Source organism: Tursiops truncatus, chromosome 8 (assembly GCF_011762595.2).
Source record: "Tursiops truncatus isolate mTurTru1 chromosome 8, mTurTru1.mat.Y, whole genome shotgun sequence".
In the NCBI taxonomy this organism is placed as follows: Eukaryota; Metazoa; Chordata; class Mammalia; order Artiodactyla; family Delphinidae; genus Tursiops; species Tursiops truncatus.
In genome coordinates this window covers 31438805-31460585 of record NC_047041.1, presented here as the reverse complement: position 1 = coordinate 31460585, position 21781 = coordinate 31438805, and the positions used below count along the sequence as shown (strand labels likewise).

The following is a 21781-nucleotide window of genomic DNA, read 5'->3' as shown; positions in this document are numbered from 1 at the left end:
GTGCTTTGGGAAATGAAGCCATCACAGACATATGTGAAGAGAAATCTTAAAGCCATGAACATCACACTTACAGCTAGAAGGACCTTCTAACCCAGATTTCTATATCTCATTAGATGCAATCTCAAAGAAATTCATATTAGAGTCATAGAGGTTTTAGGAGCCTCATTATCAATTAATATAACTCAATTCCAAAAACAGGCACTGAAGAAGCTGTGCTTTGATTTGTTCTAGTTAGGTAGAGTGACCATCTCTTTAAAAAGATATCACAGTACTGAAGGATGTGACAGGCAGGGAGTAAATGCTAGTAATAACAAACTCTTATGAATCATTTTCAAAACATTTCACAATAGTATATCAATAAGCATGAACTATACAAAGTAAAATATTTTATCTGTAATTGATTTCGTTGGTTTCTCAGTTTATTTGGGGGGCTATAAAAATAATAAATTTTTGTTTAATACCAAAATATTTAAATTTTCTAAAATTTTAAGGGAACTAATTTTCTTTGAGTCCAGTTAACTTCTTGACTAGATTAACAATTTAAAGTCTTCTTGAATTTATTTCTACATATGTGATACAGATTAATGCATTCTAAACATATGTCATATATGTGAGAAATTAGAAATAGTTTTAAACATTGACTATACTTTGAAGTGATCATGAAATTTTATTAAAAACTGATAATTTCCATGAAATTTCATTGAAGTAGCGATAAGAACATGTAAGGAATTCATAGAAATTATTACTGTGCTAAATCTCCAAAAACGAGTCATTAAAATCAATCCTAAATCCACATTAGAGTTACCTGGGGAATTTAAAAATAATAATAATACCACCAGTACCTGGACCCCATCCAAGTATTCAATCAGCAGGACCTGGCATGTTTTTACAAAGCTTCTTATGTGGTTCTAATATGCAGCCAGAGTTGAGAATGCTATTATACAGACCATGAGATTAACTTTTATAAAAAGATGTAGCCTGACCAATAGGAAGCTCATATTAGAGTCATAGGGCTTTTAGGAGCCTCGTTCACGTCCAGTGAAGGTTTCAGGAAAAAAATACCATTTGTAAATTACTATTTTTCAGAATTTCACATGCCATTATGAAATCTTCAAGAAACTCCATTCTCTGAATGGAATAGCAATAGCAAAATTATTTTTTAAGCTATAACTATGGCTAGGATAATTAAGTAATTATCAATACTTTAAGGTGAAGAAATTAAGGCACACACACTTTATTGTAAGTCTTTGTTGGCTCCCTCTTTTTCACTCTGAGGGCTACTCCAGGGATATAGATTATTTATATAACTATACAGTTTGTAGTCGTACTACTCTATTTTATATGCCAAATAGAATTGGGCTCAGTAACAATGGTGTGTTGAATCATTAATTTTGGCACTTAAAATTTTCTAAGCTATAAAACAATGTTCTTTTTTTTCTTTCAGAAATTTTGTGATGAAGTTAATCATATAACAAATTCTGAAACCCTCTCAAGTATAGACAGTCTTGAGGCTAGGGAATGTGAAGAAATATATTTAAAGCTTAATAAGGAGCCTTCTACATCAATCCAGCAGCAGAATTCTATTTCCCTCAAATCCACAAATCTTCAATCAACTAATCTAAGCTGCTTTGATGAAGATAAGCTGTCATTCTCTAAAACTCAATATATAAATAATTGGCTTGTAAATTTAGATGATCCAAACACTCAGACTGTCACACCTTTCTCAGATATTTTAAGTAAACCTAATGTTCTACCTTCACGTAAATGTCTTAATAGTGAAGAACAAAATTCATCTGCTCTGAGTAGAACTGTGGAAAGAGCCACAAATACTGCTAACAATTCAGTAGCCTTTGTATATAGTCCACCCATATTTGTAAAAGATATAAAAAGCAAAAAGACCTCTGAAACTAGTGCTATGAGGACAACTGACACCACTCCTGGATCATTCAAAAGGGAGAGACCATTAGTTACTGAGAGCCCAACATTTAAATTCAGCAAAGCCCAGGCCAATCCAGATTCTCCAACCCAGGAAATGGCAACAATTTCAGACCAAGAGAAATATTCTGAATTGACTCAAGAAAATAGAACTACTTCAGTACCCACTTCATTTGTACCCGTGGCAAAACCTTTAGTTTTGCCATCGAATACACAATCAGCTAGGCCTTTACCAAAAAAAAGTATACATATAAAAGAAATTGACCCAGTGCAGTGTTCTGATAAGTTAGGGGAAATGAAAGACATTAAAGATGAAAAGATAAGATATTCTAACTGTGATGAGGAAGAGTTGTCTTTATTTTCAGATAATTTTCAAGCTGGCTGTATACCTTACAACTCTGAATCAAAAGATAAAAAACAGAAAATAGCTGAAGCATCAACATCATTGTATAATATAATTTCTAATTGTGACTTAGTTGGTCAGCACAGGAAAATGAAATGCAATATTCATGAGAGAAATGGTGTGAGGTTTCTTAAAAGTATTTTAAAGAAAGAATCTAAATACGAACATGATTATTTTAAGGCACTGGTTACAAACCAAGGCTTTAAGTTAGGAAATCAAAAAGCAGCAGATATCAGAGATAGTATTGAATTAACAAAAGAAAAAGGGAAAAGTGCAGAAATTCCAAAGATTATTAAAAAACTGAGATGGATTGATGAAACTGAAGATACAGAAAAACATGTTGAAGATAATCATTCACTGAAAAATAGAATAGGAATAACTCAACAGTGGTCTCAACAATTCCACATTCAAACTAAAAGTGTTGCTGCCAGCAACATTACTAGTATTATTCCTGCTTCTTCTGTGAATTCTGCTGATAAGAAAAAGCCCAAGGATGATTTTATCTCTGAAAATGTCACTGCTTTAGGAGGATCTGGAATAGACCATGTGCCTTTGAACTGCTTTATACCTTCAGGTTATAACATTGCTAAACAAGCCTGGCCAGACTCAAAAGAAGAGGAAAGTAAATCCCCTGTAAATAGTGGTGGTTCTAAAACTCAGAAAACTAATCCACAAAAGGGTGGAGCAAAAGTAATTAGAAGAACAAGATCTGCTAAAGTTCAATCAGGCTTTATATATACGAACAGAAAAGGTGCTGTTATTCGACCACAGTCTGCGAGCAAAGCCAACACATTTTTACAAGCTCAGGGTAAATTAATTGTGCCTCATCCTCCTCCTAAATCTCAATTAAATATTAGAAGTTGTAAAAATATACAAGTATCTCAGTATCAAACTGTAATGCCTGAAAATTCTCAAAACATCAGTACATGTGACTATGTTAATTCAAAACATGTGCTTCCAACAGAACACAAGTTAAATCAGTGGAATCAAGAAAGTAGTCTTCCACTCTCACATGTTTGTCCTGACTTAGTCACTGCGATGCCATCTCTACCATATTGTTCTTCTGAGTGCCAAACTTTAGCAAAAATAAATCATTCAAATGGCAATCAAATGGTTGCCCAGCAAGATGGGACATTATATTACACCCAAAGATGTCCAGCATATGAAGAAAGTCATTCCTCTGTGACTCTTAAAACTACTAAAGAAGAATTTGTTCCCTTGTGGAAAATACAGCATAATATTCTGGGTCAAAATGAAAAGGCCGCTGGTAAGAATAAATTTATATATTTTTATAGGTAAAGAGTACAAGTTTTTAAATTCATGTGAACTTTCTCTTCTTGAGATATGGCAATATGCACCTTATAAGATATTAATATTAAATAATAACAGCTTTATAGAAATAACTTATCACCCTTAATATTGTACCCTTGTCTATCTAGTAGCTATTGCTTTTAAGCGAATGACCCAACCTTTGCTCAACTGAAACTAGAAACTTTTGCCAACCTCCATTTTTTCCATGACTTTTCTTGTTAGTTTAAAAATAAATTCTGTTATTATCCCAATATTACAGTCAAAATTTCTGTCAAGCACAGTGAAAAATGTTGTTTAAAATATTCTAAATAGGTGAATAAATGTGATTATAATACTTTTCTTTATTCTTCTTTAAAATGTTTGTTAAATTTAATTGTTATAAGCTAATAATAGGTGTGCCTACCCCTCTCATTCTCTTTCCAAAAGAGTGGCAACTTTACTTTTATCTGTTATGTATGTAGGGTTTCATATGGAGAAAAAATGATAGCATTCCTTTAAACATTTTTGAAAATTAATTCTCTATATTATGCCTTTGCCCTTAGTAGCTGGTTGATGCCTCATGAAGCTACTTTCCTCTAAGCGAATGGACTATAGGCCCATAAATTTTCCTACCAGTAGAAATCAATTGCCTATTCAGAAATAGATAAGACTTGGGAAACATCAGAAAAGCAACCCTTTTCTTCTCCCAAAGGTATGAATAAATATAAAGAGGATATAATGAGGTAGTTAGTTTAAATTTAAACTATTTAAAGCCTTCTTCAATTAGACCATGAGATTTTAAGGACAAGGGACTATTTTTATAATTCTTCACCTTATCCCCAGGTTTTAACACTGCCTGGCACTTAGTAGGCATCCAGTCTTTTCTTGAATTGAATGGACACAAGCCAGATTAGCAGATGGGAAGCTAAATGCAAAGACCTTAATCTAAACCTAGATTTTTAACTATTATTTCTCTCACTAAAAGGTTTCATTTTCTTTTTATCCAGCCACTTCACAATGTAACTTCAGTTTTCACACTCCTTCCAGAAAATGAAAGCATCATGTAGATTTGATATTTTAAAGGAAATTATGGTAAATAAATTATAATGGTTGCCTTTCTTGAATTCCTACTCTGTGCCAGTTATAGTGCTAAGTGCTTTACAATTATTGTCTCATTTAAACCTCACAGCAACCCTGACAAATAAGTATTTTTTAAAACCCCATTTTGCAAAGAAGGAAATAGAATTGCCCAAGGTCATGAGCTAGGAAATAGCAAAAATGGTACTTTCATTCAAATATCTATGGCTCCAAGTCCCATAGTTTTTCTACTAAAACTATGTAATAAATATAATTATTAAGTGAACATGTATCAGAGTCTGAGCTGATCAGGAAAAATATTAGGAAATATAGTTTCCCAATAGCTCAAGCATAAAAGGGTAACATATGAAAATTATGATCTCCTTCTCTGCTAAAAGAAATATATATATATATATATATATATATATAATCTAAAACACCAATAGTTTTCTAACATTTAACCAAAGTAGGTAATAGTTCTTAGGGGTCTTTGTATGATGAACACTGGAAAATGTAATGAATTTTAACATTTTTTGCCATGTTTTTAAAGAAATAGAAATATTGAAATTGTTATATATGTCTATACTTATTTTTTTGTTCATTGTTTTGCTTTTATTGAAGTATAGTTGATTTACAATATATTGGTTTCAGGTGTACATCATAGTGATTCAATATTTTTATAGATTATACTTTAAAGTTATTGAATATGATGGCTATATTTTCCTGTGCTGTACAATATATCCTTGTTGCTTATCTATTTTATACATAGTAGTTTGTATCTCTTAATTCCATACCCCTGTCTTGCCTCTCCCTCATTCCCTCTTCCCTCAAACCACTAGTTTGTTCTCTACATCTGTGAGTCTGTTTTGTTATATAGATTCATTTGTTTTATTTTTTAGATTCCGCATATAAATGATAACAGAGTATTTGACTTTCTCTGTCTGGCTTATTTCACTAAGTATAATACTCTCTAGGTCCATCCATGTTATTGCAAATGACAGAATCTCATTCTTTTTTGTGGCTGAGTAATATTCCATTATGCACTGCTTCCATATCCTGGCTATTGTAAATAATGCTGCTATGAACATTGGGGTGCAAGTAGCTTTTCAAATTCGTGTCTTCGCTTTCATCAGACATATATCGAGCAGTGAAAGTAGTTCTATTTTTAGTTTTTTGAGGAAGCTTCATGCTGTTTTCCATAGTGACTGCAGCAATTTACATTCCCACCAACAGTGTATGAGGGTTCCCTTTTCTCCACATCCTCTCCAACATTTGTTATTTGTAGACTTTTCGGTGATAGGCATTCTGACAGATGTGAGGTCATACTTCATTGTGGTTTTGATGTGCATTTCTCTACTAATTCTAAAGTGATGTTGAGCATCTTTTCACATGCCTGTTGGCCATCCATATGTCTTCTTTGGAAAAATATCTGTGCAGGTCTTCTGCTTTTTTTTTTTTTTGATTGGGTTTTTTGCTGTTGAGTTGTATGAGCTATTTATATATTTTAGATATTAATCCCTTATTGGTCATATCATTTACAAGTATTTTCTCCCATTCATGAGGTTGTCTTTTCATTTTGTTGATGGTTTCCTTTGCTGTGCAAAAGCTTTTAAGTTTAATTAGATTCCATTTGTTTATTTTTGCTCTTATTTCCTTTGCTTTAGGAGACAAAGCCAAAAAAATATTGCAATGATTTCTGTCAAAGAGTATTATGCCTATGTTTTCTTCTAGGAGTTTCCAGTCTTACATTTAGGTCTTTAATCCATTTTGGTTTTCAATCTTACATTTAGGTCTTTAATCCATTTTGATTTTATTTTTGTATACGGTATTAGAGAATGTTCTAATTTCATTCTTTAACATGTAGCAGTCCAGTTTTCCCAGTGCCACTTATGGAAGAGACAGTCTTTTCTCCATTGTACATTCTTGCCTCCTTTGAAGTAAGTTAATAGACCATAAGTGCATGGGTTTATTTCTGGGCTCTCTATTCTGTTCCATTGTTCTATGTGTCTGTTTTTGTGCCAATACCACTCTGTTTTGTTGTATATGTCTATACTTCTTAATACTGTAATTATACTTGGAAAATCTAATACTAACAGGATTACATCTGTTCAGTATTACATTACTGAACATCTTTGTATGTTCAGTCATTCAAGCTTTTTTTTTTTTCAAAACTATTTAAATATTAAACATTTCAAATGAACCCTTTGCTAATACTGGATTATAGTTCAGTGAGCATCTATTCATTTTTTTTCTACTCTCCTATTTGCCAGGTCACTTTTATTCTCACAGTGTACCCAGAGTTGACAATTGTGGAGGGCATCTTGCTCTCCATTAGCATATCCAGAACTCTCCAGCAAAACTCTCAGTAAAAACTCTATTTCCATGAGACCCAAGTCATTCAACTATGCCAACTCCTGATCTCTCAAGTAATTTTTCCCCTGAAAGAGGACTTTGGCATCTGGTTCACAGTCATTCTTTATTGGAAAAGTCTTTGCCAATATACTGGTGATTCAGTATTGATGTGAATGAACAATCCAATGCCCTGATCTCTCTCAATCCTTTCTCACCTCTAATGAATTTCTCTACCATTCTGCCTCAAGTACCCATTCCTTTTGTCATACTCTGGACCAGGTCAACATCAATAACTTATTTCTAAAATCAGTAATTATTTACATCCTTCTCTCTGACTACAATATGCTTTTTGCACCAGGATATTTACACCAATGGAACAGAATAGAGTCTAGAAACAGACCCACATATTTGAATGCTTGATTTTTGGCAAAGGTGGTACTGCATAGCAGGGAGAAAAGATTTGTCTTTTTTTTTTTTTTTTTTTTTGCAGTACACGGGCTTCTCACTGTTGTGGCCTCTCCCGTTGCGGAGCACAGGCTCCGGATGCGCAGGCTCAGCGGCCATGGCTCACGGGCCTAGCCACTGCAAGGCATGTGGGATCTTCCTGGACCAGGTCACGAACCCGTGTCCCCTGCAACGGCAGGTGGACTCTCAACCACTGTGCCACCAGGGAAGCCCAATATTTGTCTTTTTATTAAATGGTGCTGAGTCAATTGAATGATTATATGGAATTAGTAAAATGACCCTTACCTCACACCATACACAAAAGTCAATTCCAAGTGAACTGTATATATGAATATGGAAAGTGAAAAAGAAATGCTTCTAGAAGATAACATAGGGAATATGCTTATGACTTTGGGATGGGCAGGGATTTTTTACACAGACATAAAAGCACTAACCATTAAGGAGAAGATTGAAACTTTTTCATCCAAAACACCATTAAGATATTAAAAAAGCAAACTATAGAGTGAAAGAAGATAGTTATAATGCATAATACCAACAAAGAGCTCATATCCAGAATCTATAAAGAACTCCTACAATCAATAAGAAAAAGACAACCTAATTATATCAGTCAGGTTTGAACCAGAGAAACAGAACCAGTAAGATATATTAAGATTTAGTTCAATAGGTTGGCTTACATAAATGTGTGTGGAGTCGGGGGAGGAGGGTATCTAGGCAAGTCTGAAATTTTTAGGGCAGGCCAAGAGGAAAGGCAGGAACTCATAGGAATAGACAAACGTTGCCATTCACAGGCAGAATTTTGTATTCTCTCAAGAAAGCTTGCTTCTGAAGCCTTTGAATTGATTGACTCAGGTACACTAAGATTATCTAGGATAATCCCCTTTACTTAAAGCAAACTGATTATAGACTTTAATAACATCTACAAAATACCTTCACAGCAACACATTAGTGTTTGATTGAATAACTGGGGACAGTAGACAGATGACACATCCAAAAGACCATCACACCGATTTATTTTAAAGGCAAAATATTTGAATTAGCTTCTCATAAAGGAGGATAGCCAAATGGTCAATAAACATGGAAAGATCTCAGCTTCAGTCCTCAGAAAAATTCACATTAAAACAATTAGATACAACTACACACACATTATCAGAATGGCTAAAATTTTTAAAATACAATACTAAGTATTAACAAAGATGTGTAACACCTGGAAACTCAATGTCTACTAAATTTGAATATATGCATATCCTTTGACCTGGCAATTCCAGACCAAGAGATGTGTGTGTGTGTGTGTGTGTGTGTGTGTGTGTGTGTGTGTGTCAGAAATTCATTCATATGTAAAACAGAAGACATGTACAAGAACTTTCTAAAGTTCTAAAACTTTAGCAGCTTTATAGCCATAATCTAGAATGATCTCAAATGTTCTTCAACACTACAATATATAAAGTGAAATTTATTCATTCAGAGAAATACCGTAATAAAAAATGAATTGGCCACTGCTAAGAAACAGTAACATGGATGAATCACCATGATATTGTGCAAAAGAAGCCAGTCATTAAAATGCATATTATATTCCATTTTTATCATGTTGAAGAATAGGTACAACTATGGATGGGGGTATATGGAAACAGGTTATAAGGAAAGCTTTTTCAGTGGGTGTCTGTGCAATCTGGGTGTGTCTACATAACCTGTATACTTATAATTTGCACATGTTTCTATAGGTGGTTATACTTCACTTTTTTAAAAAGCCAAATGATGTTGGCATATCAAATACTTCGAAACCTGATTTCAGAAAGAATGTATTTTTTTTTCTTTTCTAGGAAGTATTAAAAATACCTTCAAGGAATCAAAATTTTGATTGCTAGAAAAGATCAAAGATGCAATTGAGCTTAACTCCATATTTTATGGATGAGGAAATTGACACATGTAACAATGAGATTATATAGCTCAAGATGACACAGGTAGTTCAAAACAAAGCCAGGATTTTGTATTGCAGCTCCAGTGTTCTTACCTTAGAATAAATCTAGTTTTCATGGAATCAGAAATGTAATCAGAGACACTGAAGCAAATTATTTTAGGTAAAAATTAGATAGCATCTACTGTGTGCCAATCACTATTCTGAGCACTTTACATATGGAAACAAATTTAATTCTCTCAATAACTCTGTGAGTAAATAATATTACCCCCATTTCATAAATGAGGAAACTGAAACAGTGAGAGGGCTAATAACTTGTGTAAGTCACATAACTAGTATAAATGGCAGAGCCAGGACTAAAATGCAGGCATTCTTTCTCTAGCATCTGTTCTCTTAATTACTTAGCTATTATGCTTGTTTAAAAAAAAACTCTCTCTGTGAGGAGATGGAGATAACCTTATTGTGGTGATTATTTTGAAATATATATGTGTATCTACTAATCACATTGTATAACTTGTAAACAAAATATGTTGTATTGTCAATATTTCAATAAAGCTGGAGAATATAAATTAATTTAATTTTTAAAATGCTGAATAACTAGATTTTTCAGTGATACACATTTTAAAAATAGTACATTCATCTATACAGTTTGTGGAAAGTACAGAGTAACAAAGGAAGTCATTAATAAAATGAAGAATGGCATGAAGATTTAAAATCATCTTTACTAACTGAAATGATAAACAAAAACTAATAAAGTTTGGTTTAGCAGAGATAACTATAGTCATGTATTTGCACTCAATATACTTTTTAAAGTTTCTCAATTGAGAAATATGTCTTACATACAAATAATGTACATAATGTACAAGAACAAGTTAAAGACTAATAATAAAAGAACCCTGTGCCCAATGCCCAGTTTCAGAAATAGAAAATCACTAGTATTGTTGAAATTTCACATGCCTCTCCTTAATTGCATCCCCCTCCTATCTTACAAAATGACACTACATAGAATTGTGTTAATTATTCTATGCTTTTCTTTATAATTTTACCATGTGTAAATGTATCTCAAACAATATATTGTTTAGTTTTGCCTAGTTTTGTAACTCATATAAATGGAGCCATTTCATCTATATACCTCTATGATTTGCTTTTCTCAATAGATTTGTTTTTTGGATCCATTATTCATTAGTTTAACTGTATTTCATTTGTATTCATTTTTGTATTACATTTCATTAAAATTGCTGTATTCTACAAAAATTTTTCATTCTCCTATTACTGGACATTGGGTTGCTTTCAGTTTCTTGCTTTTATGAATAATGCTTCTGGGAACAGTTTTGCACATCTACTGATAAACATGTTGCTGGGTCATAGAGTATGTGTATTTTTAAGTAGGTTAAGTGTATTTCAATAGGTAATGCCAAATTATTTTCCAGAGCAATATATGAAAGTCCCATTTACTACATGCTCACCAAAACTCCGATAATCAGACTTTTTAATGTTTTCAATCATATGGGTGAGAAATGGTGTCTAGTTATAACGATTTGCATTGCCCTGGTTACTAATGAACTGAGCATTTTTCATATGTTTATGCACTATTTGCATTTCCTCTTTTGTGAAATGTCTGCTCTTGGATTCTGGGGCAGGAAGGTGTTTCCCTTATTGATATAAGTTCCTTGTATACTCTAGGATTCTGCATCAGTTATATGTGTTGCATATATTTTCTGCCAATTTGTGATTTGTAGTTTCTCTCTTCTTGGTAAATAAAACTCACTTTTTTTTTTTTTTTTTTTTTTTTTTTTTTTGGTACGCGGGCCTCTTACTGCTATGGCCTCTCCCGTTGTGGAGCACAGGCTCCGGACGCACAGGCTTAGCGACCATGGATCACGGGCCCAGTCGCTCCGCGACATGTAGGATCTTCCCGGACCGGGGCACGAACCCATGTCCCCTCCATCGGCAGGCGGACTCTCAAACACTGCACTACCAGGGAAGCCCAAAACTCACACATTTTAATGTGTTTTTTGGGGGTTTTTTTTTGCATTTTGCTTGTATCTATTTAGTGGGGGTTTTTTTTTCTTTTAATTTTACAGAAGAAGAAAGATATCCATCTTGACAACTGTTCTTTAAAAAAAAGAAAAAATTCACACAAAACTAAACCAAAAAAAAAAGTTTACTATATATGTTAAAAACTTAATATAATTTTAGGCTATAATAACCAGATCTTTGGAAGTACTGTTATACTCTACATTATTTTAGGCTATATATTTTAAGGGCTGCATATAAAAAATTGGGGTGAGCCACGACTCTGGAAGGAGGGGTTCGGTCTGATGACCAATTAAAGGAGCTCAAGCCTAAGAGACATGATAGCTCTGTACAAATGTTTGAAGGTTTATTATGTAAAAGAAGGAGAAAATAGAAAAAGATGAAGTGGTAAAAAGTGCAAGGATGTTTTCAGCTCAGCATAAGTAAGGGTTTGAGCTTAAACCACCAACAACTGAGGAGGGCACCACATGGGGTAATGGCTCCCCATCACTAAGCATTCAATTTCACCTCTGAGTGATTTAGATCTATGAGTAAGTGGTTGAACTAGTTAATGTCTAAGATCTCATCTGAATATATAATTCCGTGAATGTCTCCAGATTTTTCCCTCGTTTATAATTAAGAATATTGCAAATTTTAAAATATGTAATACTTGGGCTTCCCTGGTGGCGCAGTGGTTGAGAGTCCGCCTGCCAATGCAGGGGACACGGGTCCGTGCCCCGGTCTGGGAAGATCCCACATGCCGCGGAGTGGCTGGGCCCATGAGCCATGGCCACTGAGCCTGTGCGTCCGGAGCCTGTGCTCCACAACGGGAGAGGCCACAACAGTGAGAGGCCTGCATACCACCAAAAAAAAAAAAATGTAATACTTTACTAAAGATTAGTAGCATTATTTTGAGTTTTAGTAGTAAAACTACCATATTTAGAATTTTCATTGAGACTAGAAATTTGGCCAGAGATGCCATTACAAGCTATATTATTTTTGCAAAAATACCAAGGTTGTCAGCTATTATATTAATTAGTAAATAGTATTTAAGTGCATATATGTGAGTGGAACAGTTTTAAGCATAAACTTGTATCTTAGCTTTTGCTTGTCTGTAAAGCTTTTCATTTTTCTATCGAATCTGACTGAGATTCTTGCTGGTAGAGTAATCTTGGTTGTAGGTTCTTCCCCTTCATCTGTTCCTGGGATCAGTCTATAATCCACAAAACTGAACATCTACACAAAGAACACTCAAAAACAATTATGCTACAAATAAAGAAAGTACAAAAGTATTGGTAGATCTTGCCTCCAGAAGATTTATGAACAGGGCTAAAGGAAGGGAAAAATTATTGATACAGCACTCATGTGGCCAAGTTAATTTTCATTTATTTAATATATTTTTAAAGCTGTTCAAAAATAGAAAGATAGAGACTTTATAAGGTTTAGGGGAAGACAATTCCAAGCATACAAAACAGTATAAAAACTTTATACTGCCCAAATGATCTCACTATAAACTATAACATTTAGCATATCTATCATTTAACATATTTAGCATTCCCATATAGGTGAGAATAAACATAATACAGTACTTTTTAAACTACTGGTCATGATTCATTAGCGGATTATAAAATTGATTTAATGAGTAGTGACCAGGATTTTTTAATGAAATATAATTGTAGAATGTTCTAGAATAGAAACTACCAGAGGGCATTATATAACACTAAGTATGTTTCACAAAACTATGTATACATTCTAATTCACAATGCAAAATATCTTTCTATGAGACACAGTCAAATCAGAATGGAAGTTACTAACATAGAGGGTAAGAGCTAGAATTTTAGATTTTAAAGACTGTTTGGAGCTAAATCCCAGCTTTGCTCTTTACTGGCTCTTTGCCCTTGGGCAAGTTACTTACCGTCTCCTGTGCCTTAATTTCTTTATCTGTAAATATGGTGATGATAATAGTGCCTATAGTTTAGAACAATGCCTGGGCAATTACAAGTGCTCAACACATTAGCTAGAATTATGTTATTATTTCTTATTTTAAAAGGTCAGGTGTTCAATTACTAGCCAACTTTCTTGAAAGTTGGAAGCTTTTGTGTCTTTGTTGTTATATAGACATAAATATTTAATTATAGTGTATGTGTATAGCTATATATGTATAGTTATGTAGAGAAAATATACATGTATATTAGCTATGGTAACATAAATTAGATACAGTACTCATGTTCTTTCAGTACTTAATTTCAGGGCTAAAAATATTTGTATCATTTTTTCCTACCTGAACTCATATCACAAAAGCACATATACACACTCCCATGTAATTCCCAAGACATTTGTGTCCTTACATGCATATTCATATTCTATGTCCCAGACTAATTGAATTTTCCACATTTCAGCCCCAAGAATCTTAAACTATGTGTCACTGTTACTTTGTGCTTTAGAACATAGTGTTCCTTTTGACTCAAAGATCCTTTTATTTGGGACCTATTATGCCTTTAAGACCAAGCTTAAACATAACCTCTATGAAGCCTTTTTTTTTTTAACATCTTTATTGGAGTATAATTGCTTTACAATGGTGTGTTAGTTTCTGCTTTATAACAAAGTGAATCAGTTGTACATATACATATGTCCCCATATCTCTTCCCTCTTGCATCTCCCTCTCTCCCATCCTCCCTATCCCACCCCTCTAGGTGGTCACAAAGCACCGAGCTGATCTCCCTGTGGTATTCGGCTGCTTCCCACTAGCTATCTATTTTACATTTGGTAGTGTATATATGTCGATGCCACTCTCTTGCTTTGTCACAGCTTACCCTTCCCCCTCCCCATATCCTCAAGTCCATTCTCTAGTAGGTCTGTGTCTTTATTCCCTTCTTGCCCCTAGGTTCTTCATGACGTTTTTTGTTTTTTTTCTTAGATTCCATATATATGTGTTAGCATACGGTATTTGTTTTTCTCTTGCTGACTTACTTCACTCTGTATGACAGACTCTAAGACCATCCACCTCACTACAAATAACTCGACTTCGTTTCTTTTTATGGCTGAGTAATATTCCATTGTATATATGTGTCACATCTTCTTTATCCATTCATCTGTCAATGGATACTTGGGTTGATTCCATGTCCTGGTTATTGTAAATAGTGCTGCAATGAACATTGTGGTACATGACACTTTTTGAATTATGGTTTTCTTAGGGTATATGCCCAGTAGTGGGATTGCTGGGTCGTATGGTAGTTCTATTTTTAGTTTTTTAAGGAACCTCCATACTGTTCTCCATAGTGGCTGTATCAATTTACATTCCCACCAGCAGTGCAAGAGGGTTCCCTTTTCTCCACACCCTCTCCAGCATTTAATGTTTGTAGATTTTTTGATGATGGCCATTCTGACTGGTATGAGGTGATACCTCATTGCAGTTTTGATTTGCATTTGTGTAATGATTAGTGATGTTGAGCATCCTTTCATGTGTTTGTTAGCAATCTGTATATCTTCTTTGGAGAAATGTCTATCTAGGTCTTCTGCCCATTTTTGGATTACTCCACATTAAGTGCTTTGTAAGAATTATCTCATAGACTATTTATGACTGCATTTCTTAAACATTTTGGCCTCAGGACCCCTTTTCACTCAAAATTATTGATAACTCCTGTATTGTTTATATGTGTTTTATCTGTCAGTATATATTATATTAAAGATTAAAACTGAGCACTTTAAAGTATTTATTCATTAATTTATAAGTAACAATAATAAATACATTACATGCTAACATAAGTAACTTTTTATTAAAAATAACAATATTTTTCAAAGCAAAAAAAGATTAGCAAGAAGAGTGGCATTATTTTATATTTTTCAAATCTCTTAACTCTGGCTTAATATAATAAATCTGAATTCTCTTATCTTCATCTATATTTTTTTTTAACATCTTTATTGGGGTATAATTGCTTTACAATGGTGTGTTAGTTTCTGCTTTATAACAAAGTGAATCAGTCATACATAAACATATGTTCCCATATGTCTTCCCTGTTGCGTCTCCCTCCCTCCCACCCTCCCCATCCCACCCCTCCAGGCTGTCACAAAGCACAGAGCCAATATCCCTGTGCCATGCGGCTGCTTCCCACTAGCTATCTATCTTACTGCGTTTGTTAGTGTGTATATGCCCGTGACTCTCTCTCGCCCTGTCACAGCTCACCCTTCCCCCTCCCCATAACCTCAAGTCCGTTCTCTAAGAGGTCTGCGTCTTTATTCCTGCTTTACCCCTAGGTTCTTCATGACATTTTTTTCTTAAATTCCATATATATGTGTTAGCATACGGTATTTGTCTTTTTCTTTCTGACTTACTTCACTCTGTATGACAGACTCTAGGTCTATCCACCTCATTACAAATAGCTCAATTTCGTTTCTTTTTATGGCTGAGTAATATTCCATTGTATATATGTGCCACATCTTCTTTATCCATTCATCCGATGACGGGCACTTAGGTTGTTTCCATCTCCGGGCTATTGTAAATAGAGCTGCAATGAACATTTTGGTACATGACTCTTTTTGAATTTTGGTTTTCTCAGGGTATATGCCCAGTAGTGGGATTGCTGGGTCATATGGTAGTTCTATTTGTAGTTTTTTAAGGAACCTCCATACTGTTCTCCATAGTGGCTGAACCAATTCACATTCCCACGAGCAGTGCAAGAGTGTTCCCTTTTCTCCACACCCTCTCCAGCATTTATTGTTTCTAGATTTTTTGATGATGGCCATTCTGACTGGTGTGAGATGATATCTCATTGTAGTTTTGATTTGCATTTCTCTAATGATTAATGATGTTGAGCATTCTTTCATGTGTTTGTTGGCAGTCTGTATATCTTCTTTGGAGAAATGTCTATTTAGGTCTTCTGCCCATTTTTGGATTGGGTTGTTTGTTTTCTTGTTATTGAGCTGCATGAGCTGCTTGTAAATTTTGGAGATTAATCCTTTGTCGGTTGCTTCATTTGCAAATATTTTCTCCCATTCTGAGGGTTGTCTTTTGGTCTTGTTTATGGTTTCCTTTGCTGTGCAAAAGCTTTGAAGTTTCATTAGGTCCCATTTCTTTATTTTTGTTTTTATTTCCATTACTCTAGGAGGTGGGTCAGAAAGGATCTTGCTTTGATTTATGTCATAGAGTGTTCTGCCTATGTTTTCCTCAGAGTTTGATAGTTTCTGGCCTTACATTTAGGTCTTTAATCCATTTTGAGCTTATTTTTGTGTATGGTGTTAGGGAGTGATCTAATCTCATACTTTTACATGTACCTGTCCAGTTTTCCCAGAACCACTTATTGAAGAGGCTGTCCTTTCTCCATTGTACATTACTGCCACCTTTATCAAAGATAAGGTGTCCATATGTGCATGGGTTTATCTCTGGGCTTTCTATCCTGTTCCATTGATCTATCTTTCTGTTTTTGTGCCAGTACCATACCGTCTTGACGACTGTAGCTTTGTAGTATAGTCTGAAGTCAGGGAGCCTGATTCCTCCAGTTCCTTCTTTCGTTCTCAAGATTGCTTTGGCTATTCAGGGTCTTTTGTGTTTCCATACAAATTGTGAAATTTTTTGTTCTAGTTCTGTGAAAAATGCCAGTGGTAGTTTGATAGGGATTGCATTGAATCTATAGATTGCTTTGGGTAGTAGAGTCATTTTCACAATGTTGATTCTTCCAATCCAAGAACATGGTATATCTCTCCATCTATTTATATCATCTTTAATTTCTTTCATCAGTGTCTTATAATTTTCTGCATACAGGTCTTTTGTCTCCTTAGGTAGGTTTATTCCTAGATATTTTATTCTTTTTATTGCAATGGTAAATGGGAGTGTTTTCTTGATTTCATTTTCAGATTTTTCATCATTAATATATAGGAATGCCAGAGATTTCTGTGCATTAATTTTGTATCCTGCCACTTTACCAAATTCATTGATTAGCTCTAGTAGTTTCCTGGTAGCATCTTTAGGGTTCTCTATGTATAGGATCATGTCATCTGCAAACAGTGACAGCTTTACTTCTTCTTTTCCAATTTGGATTCCTTTTATTTCCTTTTCTTCTCTGATTGCTGTGGCTAAAACTTCCAAAACAATGTTGAATAATAGTGGTGAGAGTGGGCAACCTTGTCTTGTTCCTGATCTTAGTGGAAATGCTTTCAGTTTTTCACCATTGAGGATGATGTTTGCTGTGGGCTTGTCATATATGGCCTTTATTATGTTGAGGAAAGTTCCCTCTATGCCTACTTTCTGCAGGGTTTTTATCATAAATGGGTGTTGAATTTTGTCAAAAGCTTTCTCTGCATCTATTGAGATGATCATATGGTTTTTCTCCTTCAATTTGTTAATATGGTTTATCACATTGATAGATTTGCGTATATTGAAGAATCCTTGCATTCCTGGAATAAACCCCACTTGATCATGGTGTATGATCCTTTTAATGTGCTGTTGGATTCTGTTTGCTAGTATTTTGTTGAGGATTTTTGCATCTATGTTCATCAGTGATATTGGCCTGTAGTTTTCTTTCTTTGTGACATCCTTGTCTGGTTTTGGTATCAAGGTGATGGTGGCCTCGTAGAAGGAGTTAGGGAGTGGTCCTCCCTCTGCTATATTTTGGAAGAGTTTGAGAAGGATAGGTGTTAGCTCTTCTCTAAATGTTTGATAGAATTCGCCTGTGAAGCCATCTGGTCCTGGGCTTTTGTTTGTTGGAAGATTTTTAATCACAGTTTCAATTTCAGTGCTTGTGATTGGTCTGTTCATATTTTCTATTTCTTCCTGATTCAGTCTTGGCAGGTTGTGCATTTCTAAGAATTTGTCCATTTCTTCCAGATTGTCCATTTTATTGGCATAGAGTTGCTTGTAGTAATCTCTCATGATCTCTTTTATCTCTGCAGTGTCAGTTGTTACCTCTCCTTTTTCATTTCTAATTCTATTGATTTGAGTCTTCTCCCTTTTTTTCTTGATGAGTCTGGCTAGTGGTTTATCTATTTTGTTTATCTTCTCAAAGAACCAGCTTTTAGTTTTATTGATCTTTGCTATTGTTTCCTTCATTTCTTTTTCATTTATTTCTGATCTGATTTTTATGATTTCTTTCCTTCTGCTAGCTTTGGGGTTTTTTTGTTCTTCTTTCTCTAATTGCTTGAGGTGCAAGGTTAGGTTGTTTATTCGAGATGTTTCCTGCTTCTTAAGGTGGGCTTGTATTGCTATAAACTTCCCCCTTAGAACTGCTTTTGCTGCATCCCACAGGTTTTGGGTCGTTGTGTCTCCATTGTCATTTGTTTCTAGGTATTTTTTGATTTCCTCTTTGATTTCTTCAGTGATCTCTTCATTATTAAGTAGTGTATTGTTTAGCCTCCATGTGTTTGTATTTTTTACAGATCTTTTCCTGTAATTGATATCTAGTCTCATGGCGTTGTGGTCAGAAAAGATACTTGATACAATTTCAATTTTCTTAAATTTACCAAGGCTTGATTTGTGACCTAAGATATGATCTATCCTGGAGAATGTTCCATGAGCACTTGAGAAAAATGTGTATTCTGTTGTTTTTGGATGGAGTGTCCTATAAATATCAATTAAGTCCATCTTGTTTAATGTATCATTTAAAGCTTGTGTTTCCTTATTTATTTTCATTTTGGATGATCTGTCCATGGGTGAAAGTGGGGTGTTTAAGTCCCGTACTATGAATGTGTTACTGTCGATTTCCCCTTTTATGGCTGTTAGTATTTGCCTAATGTATTGAGGTGCTCCTATGTTGGGTGCATAAATATTTACAATTGTTATATCTTCTTCTTGGATCGATCCCTTGATCATTATGTAGTGTCCTTCTTTGTCTCTTTTAATAGTCCTTATTTTAAAGTCTATTTTGTCTGATATGAGAATTGCTACTTCAGCTTTCTTTTGGCTTCCATTTGCATGGAATATCTTTTTCCATCCCCTTACTTTCAGTCCGTATGTGTCTCTAGGTCTGAAGTGGGTCTCTTGTAGACAGCATATATACAGGTCCTGTTTTTGTATCCATTCAGCTAATCTGTGTCTTTTGGTGGGAGCATTTAGTCCATTTACATTTAAGGTAATTATCTATATGTATGTTCCTATTCCCATTTTCTAAATTGTTTCGGGTTCGTTATTATAGGTCTTTTCCTTCTCTTGTGTTTCTTGCCTAGAGAAGATCCTTTAGCATTTGTTGTAAAGCTGGTTTGGTGGTGCTGAACTCTCTCAGCTTTTGCTTGTCTGTAAAGGTTTTAATTTCTCCATCAAATCTGAATGAGATCCTTGCTGGGTAGAGTAGTCTTGGCTGCATGTTTTTCTCCTTCATCACTTTCAGTATGTCCTGCCACTCCCTTCTGGCTTGTAGGGTTTCTGCTGAGAGATCAGCTGTTAACCTTATGGGGATTCCCTTATGTGTTATTTGTTGTTTTTCCCTTGCTGCTTTTAATATGCTTTCTTTGTATTTAATTTTTGACAGTATGATTAATATGTGTCTTGGCGTATTTCTCCTTGTATTTATCTTGTATGGGACTCTCTGTGCTTCCTGGACTTGATTAACTATTTCCTTTCCCATATTAGGGAAGTTTTCAACTATAATCTCTTCAAATATTTTCTCAGTCCCTTTCTTTTTCTCTTCTTCTTCTGGAACCCCTATAATTCGAATGTTGGTGTGTTTAATGTTGTCCCAGAGGTCTCTGAGACTGTCCTCAGTTCTTTTCATTCTTTTTTCTTTATTCTGCTCTGCAGTAGTTATTTACACTATTTTATCTTCCAGGTCACTTATCCGTTCTTCTGCCTCAGTTATTCTGCTATTGATCCCATCTAGAGTACTTTCAATTTCATTTATTGTGTTGTTCATCGTTGCTTGTTTCATCTTTAGTTCTTCTAGGTCCTTGTTAACTGATTCTTGCATTTTGTCCAATCTATTGTCCATTCTATCTCCAAGATTTCGGATCAACCTTACTATCATTATTCTGAATTCTCTTTCAGGTAGACTGCCTATTTCCTCTTCATTTGTTAGGTCTGGTGCATTTTTATCTTGCTCCTTTATCTGCTGTGTGTTTTTCTGTCTTCTCATTTTGCTTATCTTACTGTGTTTGGGGTCTCCTTTTTGCAGGCTGCAGGTTTGTAGTTCCTCCTGTTTTTGATGTCTGTCTCCAGTGGCTAAGGTTGGTTCAGTGGGTTGTGTAGGCTTCCTGGTGGAGGGGGCTAGTGCCTGTGTTGTGGTGGATGAGGCTGGATCTTGTCTCTCTAGTGGGCAGGTTCACGTCTGGTGGTGTGTTTGGGGGTGTCTGTGGCCTTATTATGATTTTAGGCAGCCTCTCTGCTAATGGGTGGGGTTGTGTTCCTCTTTTGCTTGTTGTTTGGCATAGGTTTTCCAGCACTGTGGCTTGCTGGTCGTTGAGTGAAGCTGGGTGCTGGTGTTAAGATGGAGGTCTCTGGGAGATTTTCGCCATTTGATATTATGTGGAGCTGGGAGGTCTCTTGTTGATCAGTGTCCTGAAGTTGGCTGTCCTACCTCAGAGGCAGAGCCCTGCCTCCTGGCTGGAGCACCAAAAGCTTTTCATCCACAGGCTCAGGATAAAAGGGAGAAAAAGTAGAGGGAATTAGTAGAAGTATGAGGAAAGAAAGAAGGAAAGGAGGGTAGGAAGGAAGGAAGAAAGAAAGAAAGAAGCAAAGAAGGAAAGAAGGCAAGAAGGAAAGAAAGGAGGGAGGGAGGGAGGGAGGAAGGAAGGAAGGAGGGAAAGAAGGAAAAAAGACAGAAAGAAAGAAGATACAGTAAAAATAAAATAAAGTATAATAAAGTTATTGAATTAAAAACTTCTTATTTAGAAAAAAAAAAAAAGGGACGGAAAGAACCTTAGGACAAATGTTGGAAGCAAAGCTATACAGACAAAATCTTACACAGAAGCATACACATACACCCTCACTAAAAGAGGTAAATGGGGAAAAATCCTAAATCTTGCTGTCAGAGACCACCTCCTCAATTTGGGATGATTCGTTGTCTAAAGGAGGGAAGGAAGGAAGGAAAGAAAGAAAGAAAGAACGAAGGTAAAGTATAATAAAGTTATTAAAATTAATTATTAAGAAAAAAAATTTAAAAAAAAACATGGACGGATAGAACCCTAGGACAAATGGTGGAAGCAAGACTATACAGACAAGATCTCACACAGAAGCATACACATACACATTCACAAAAAGAGGAAAGGGGAAAAAATCATAGATCTTGCTCCTAAAGTCCACTTCCTTAATTTGGGATGATTGGTTGTCTATTCAGGTATTCCACAGATGCAGGGTACATCAAGTTGATTGTGGAGCTTTAATCCGCTGCTTCTGAGGCTGCTGGGAGAGA

General features: G+C 35.0%; 1 protein-coding gene across 1 annotated transcript in view; it reads left to right on the top strand.

Annotated features, from left to right (window-relative positions):
* Window positions 1–21781, top strand: part of CEP126 (centrosomal protein 126) — a 100945-nt gene that overhangs the window by 66954 nt on the left and 12210 nt on the right. Inside the window, exon 6 of the mRNA XM_073808273.1 lies at window positions 1445–3605. Coding sequence (XP_073664374.1) covers window positions 1445–3605 — 2161 coding nt within the window. The remainder of the gene's footprint in view (window positions 1–1444; window positions 3606–21781) is intronic.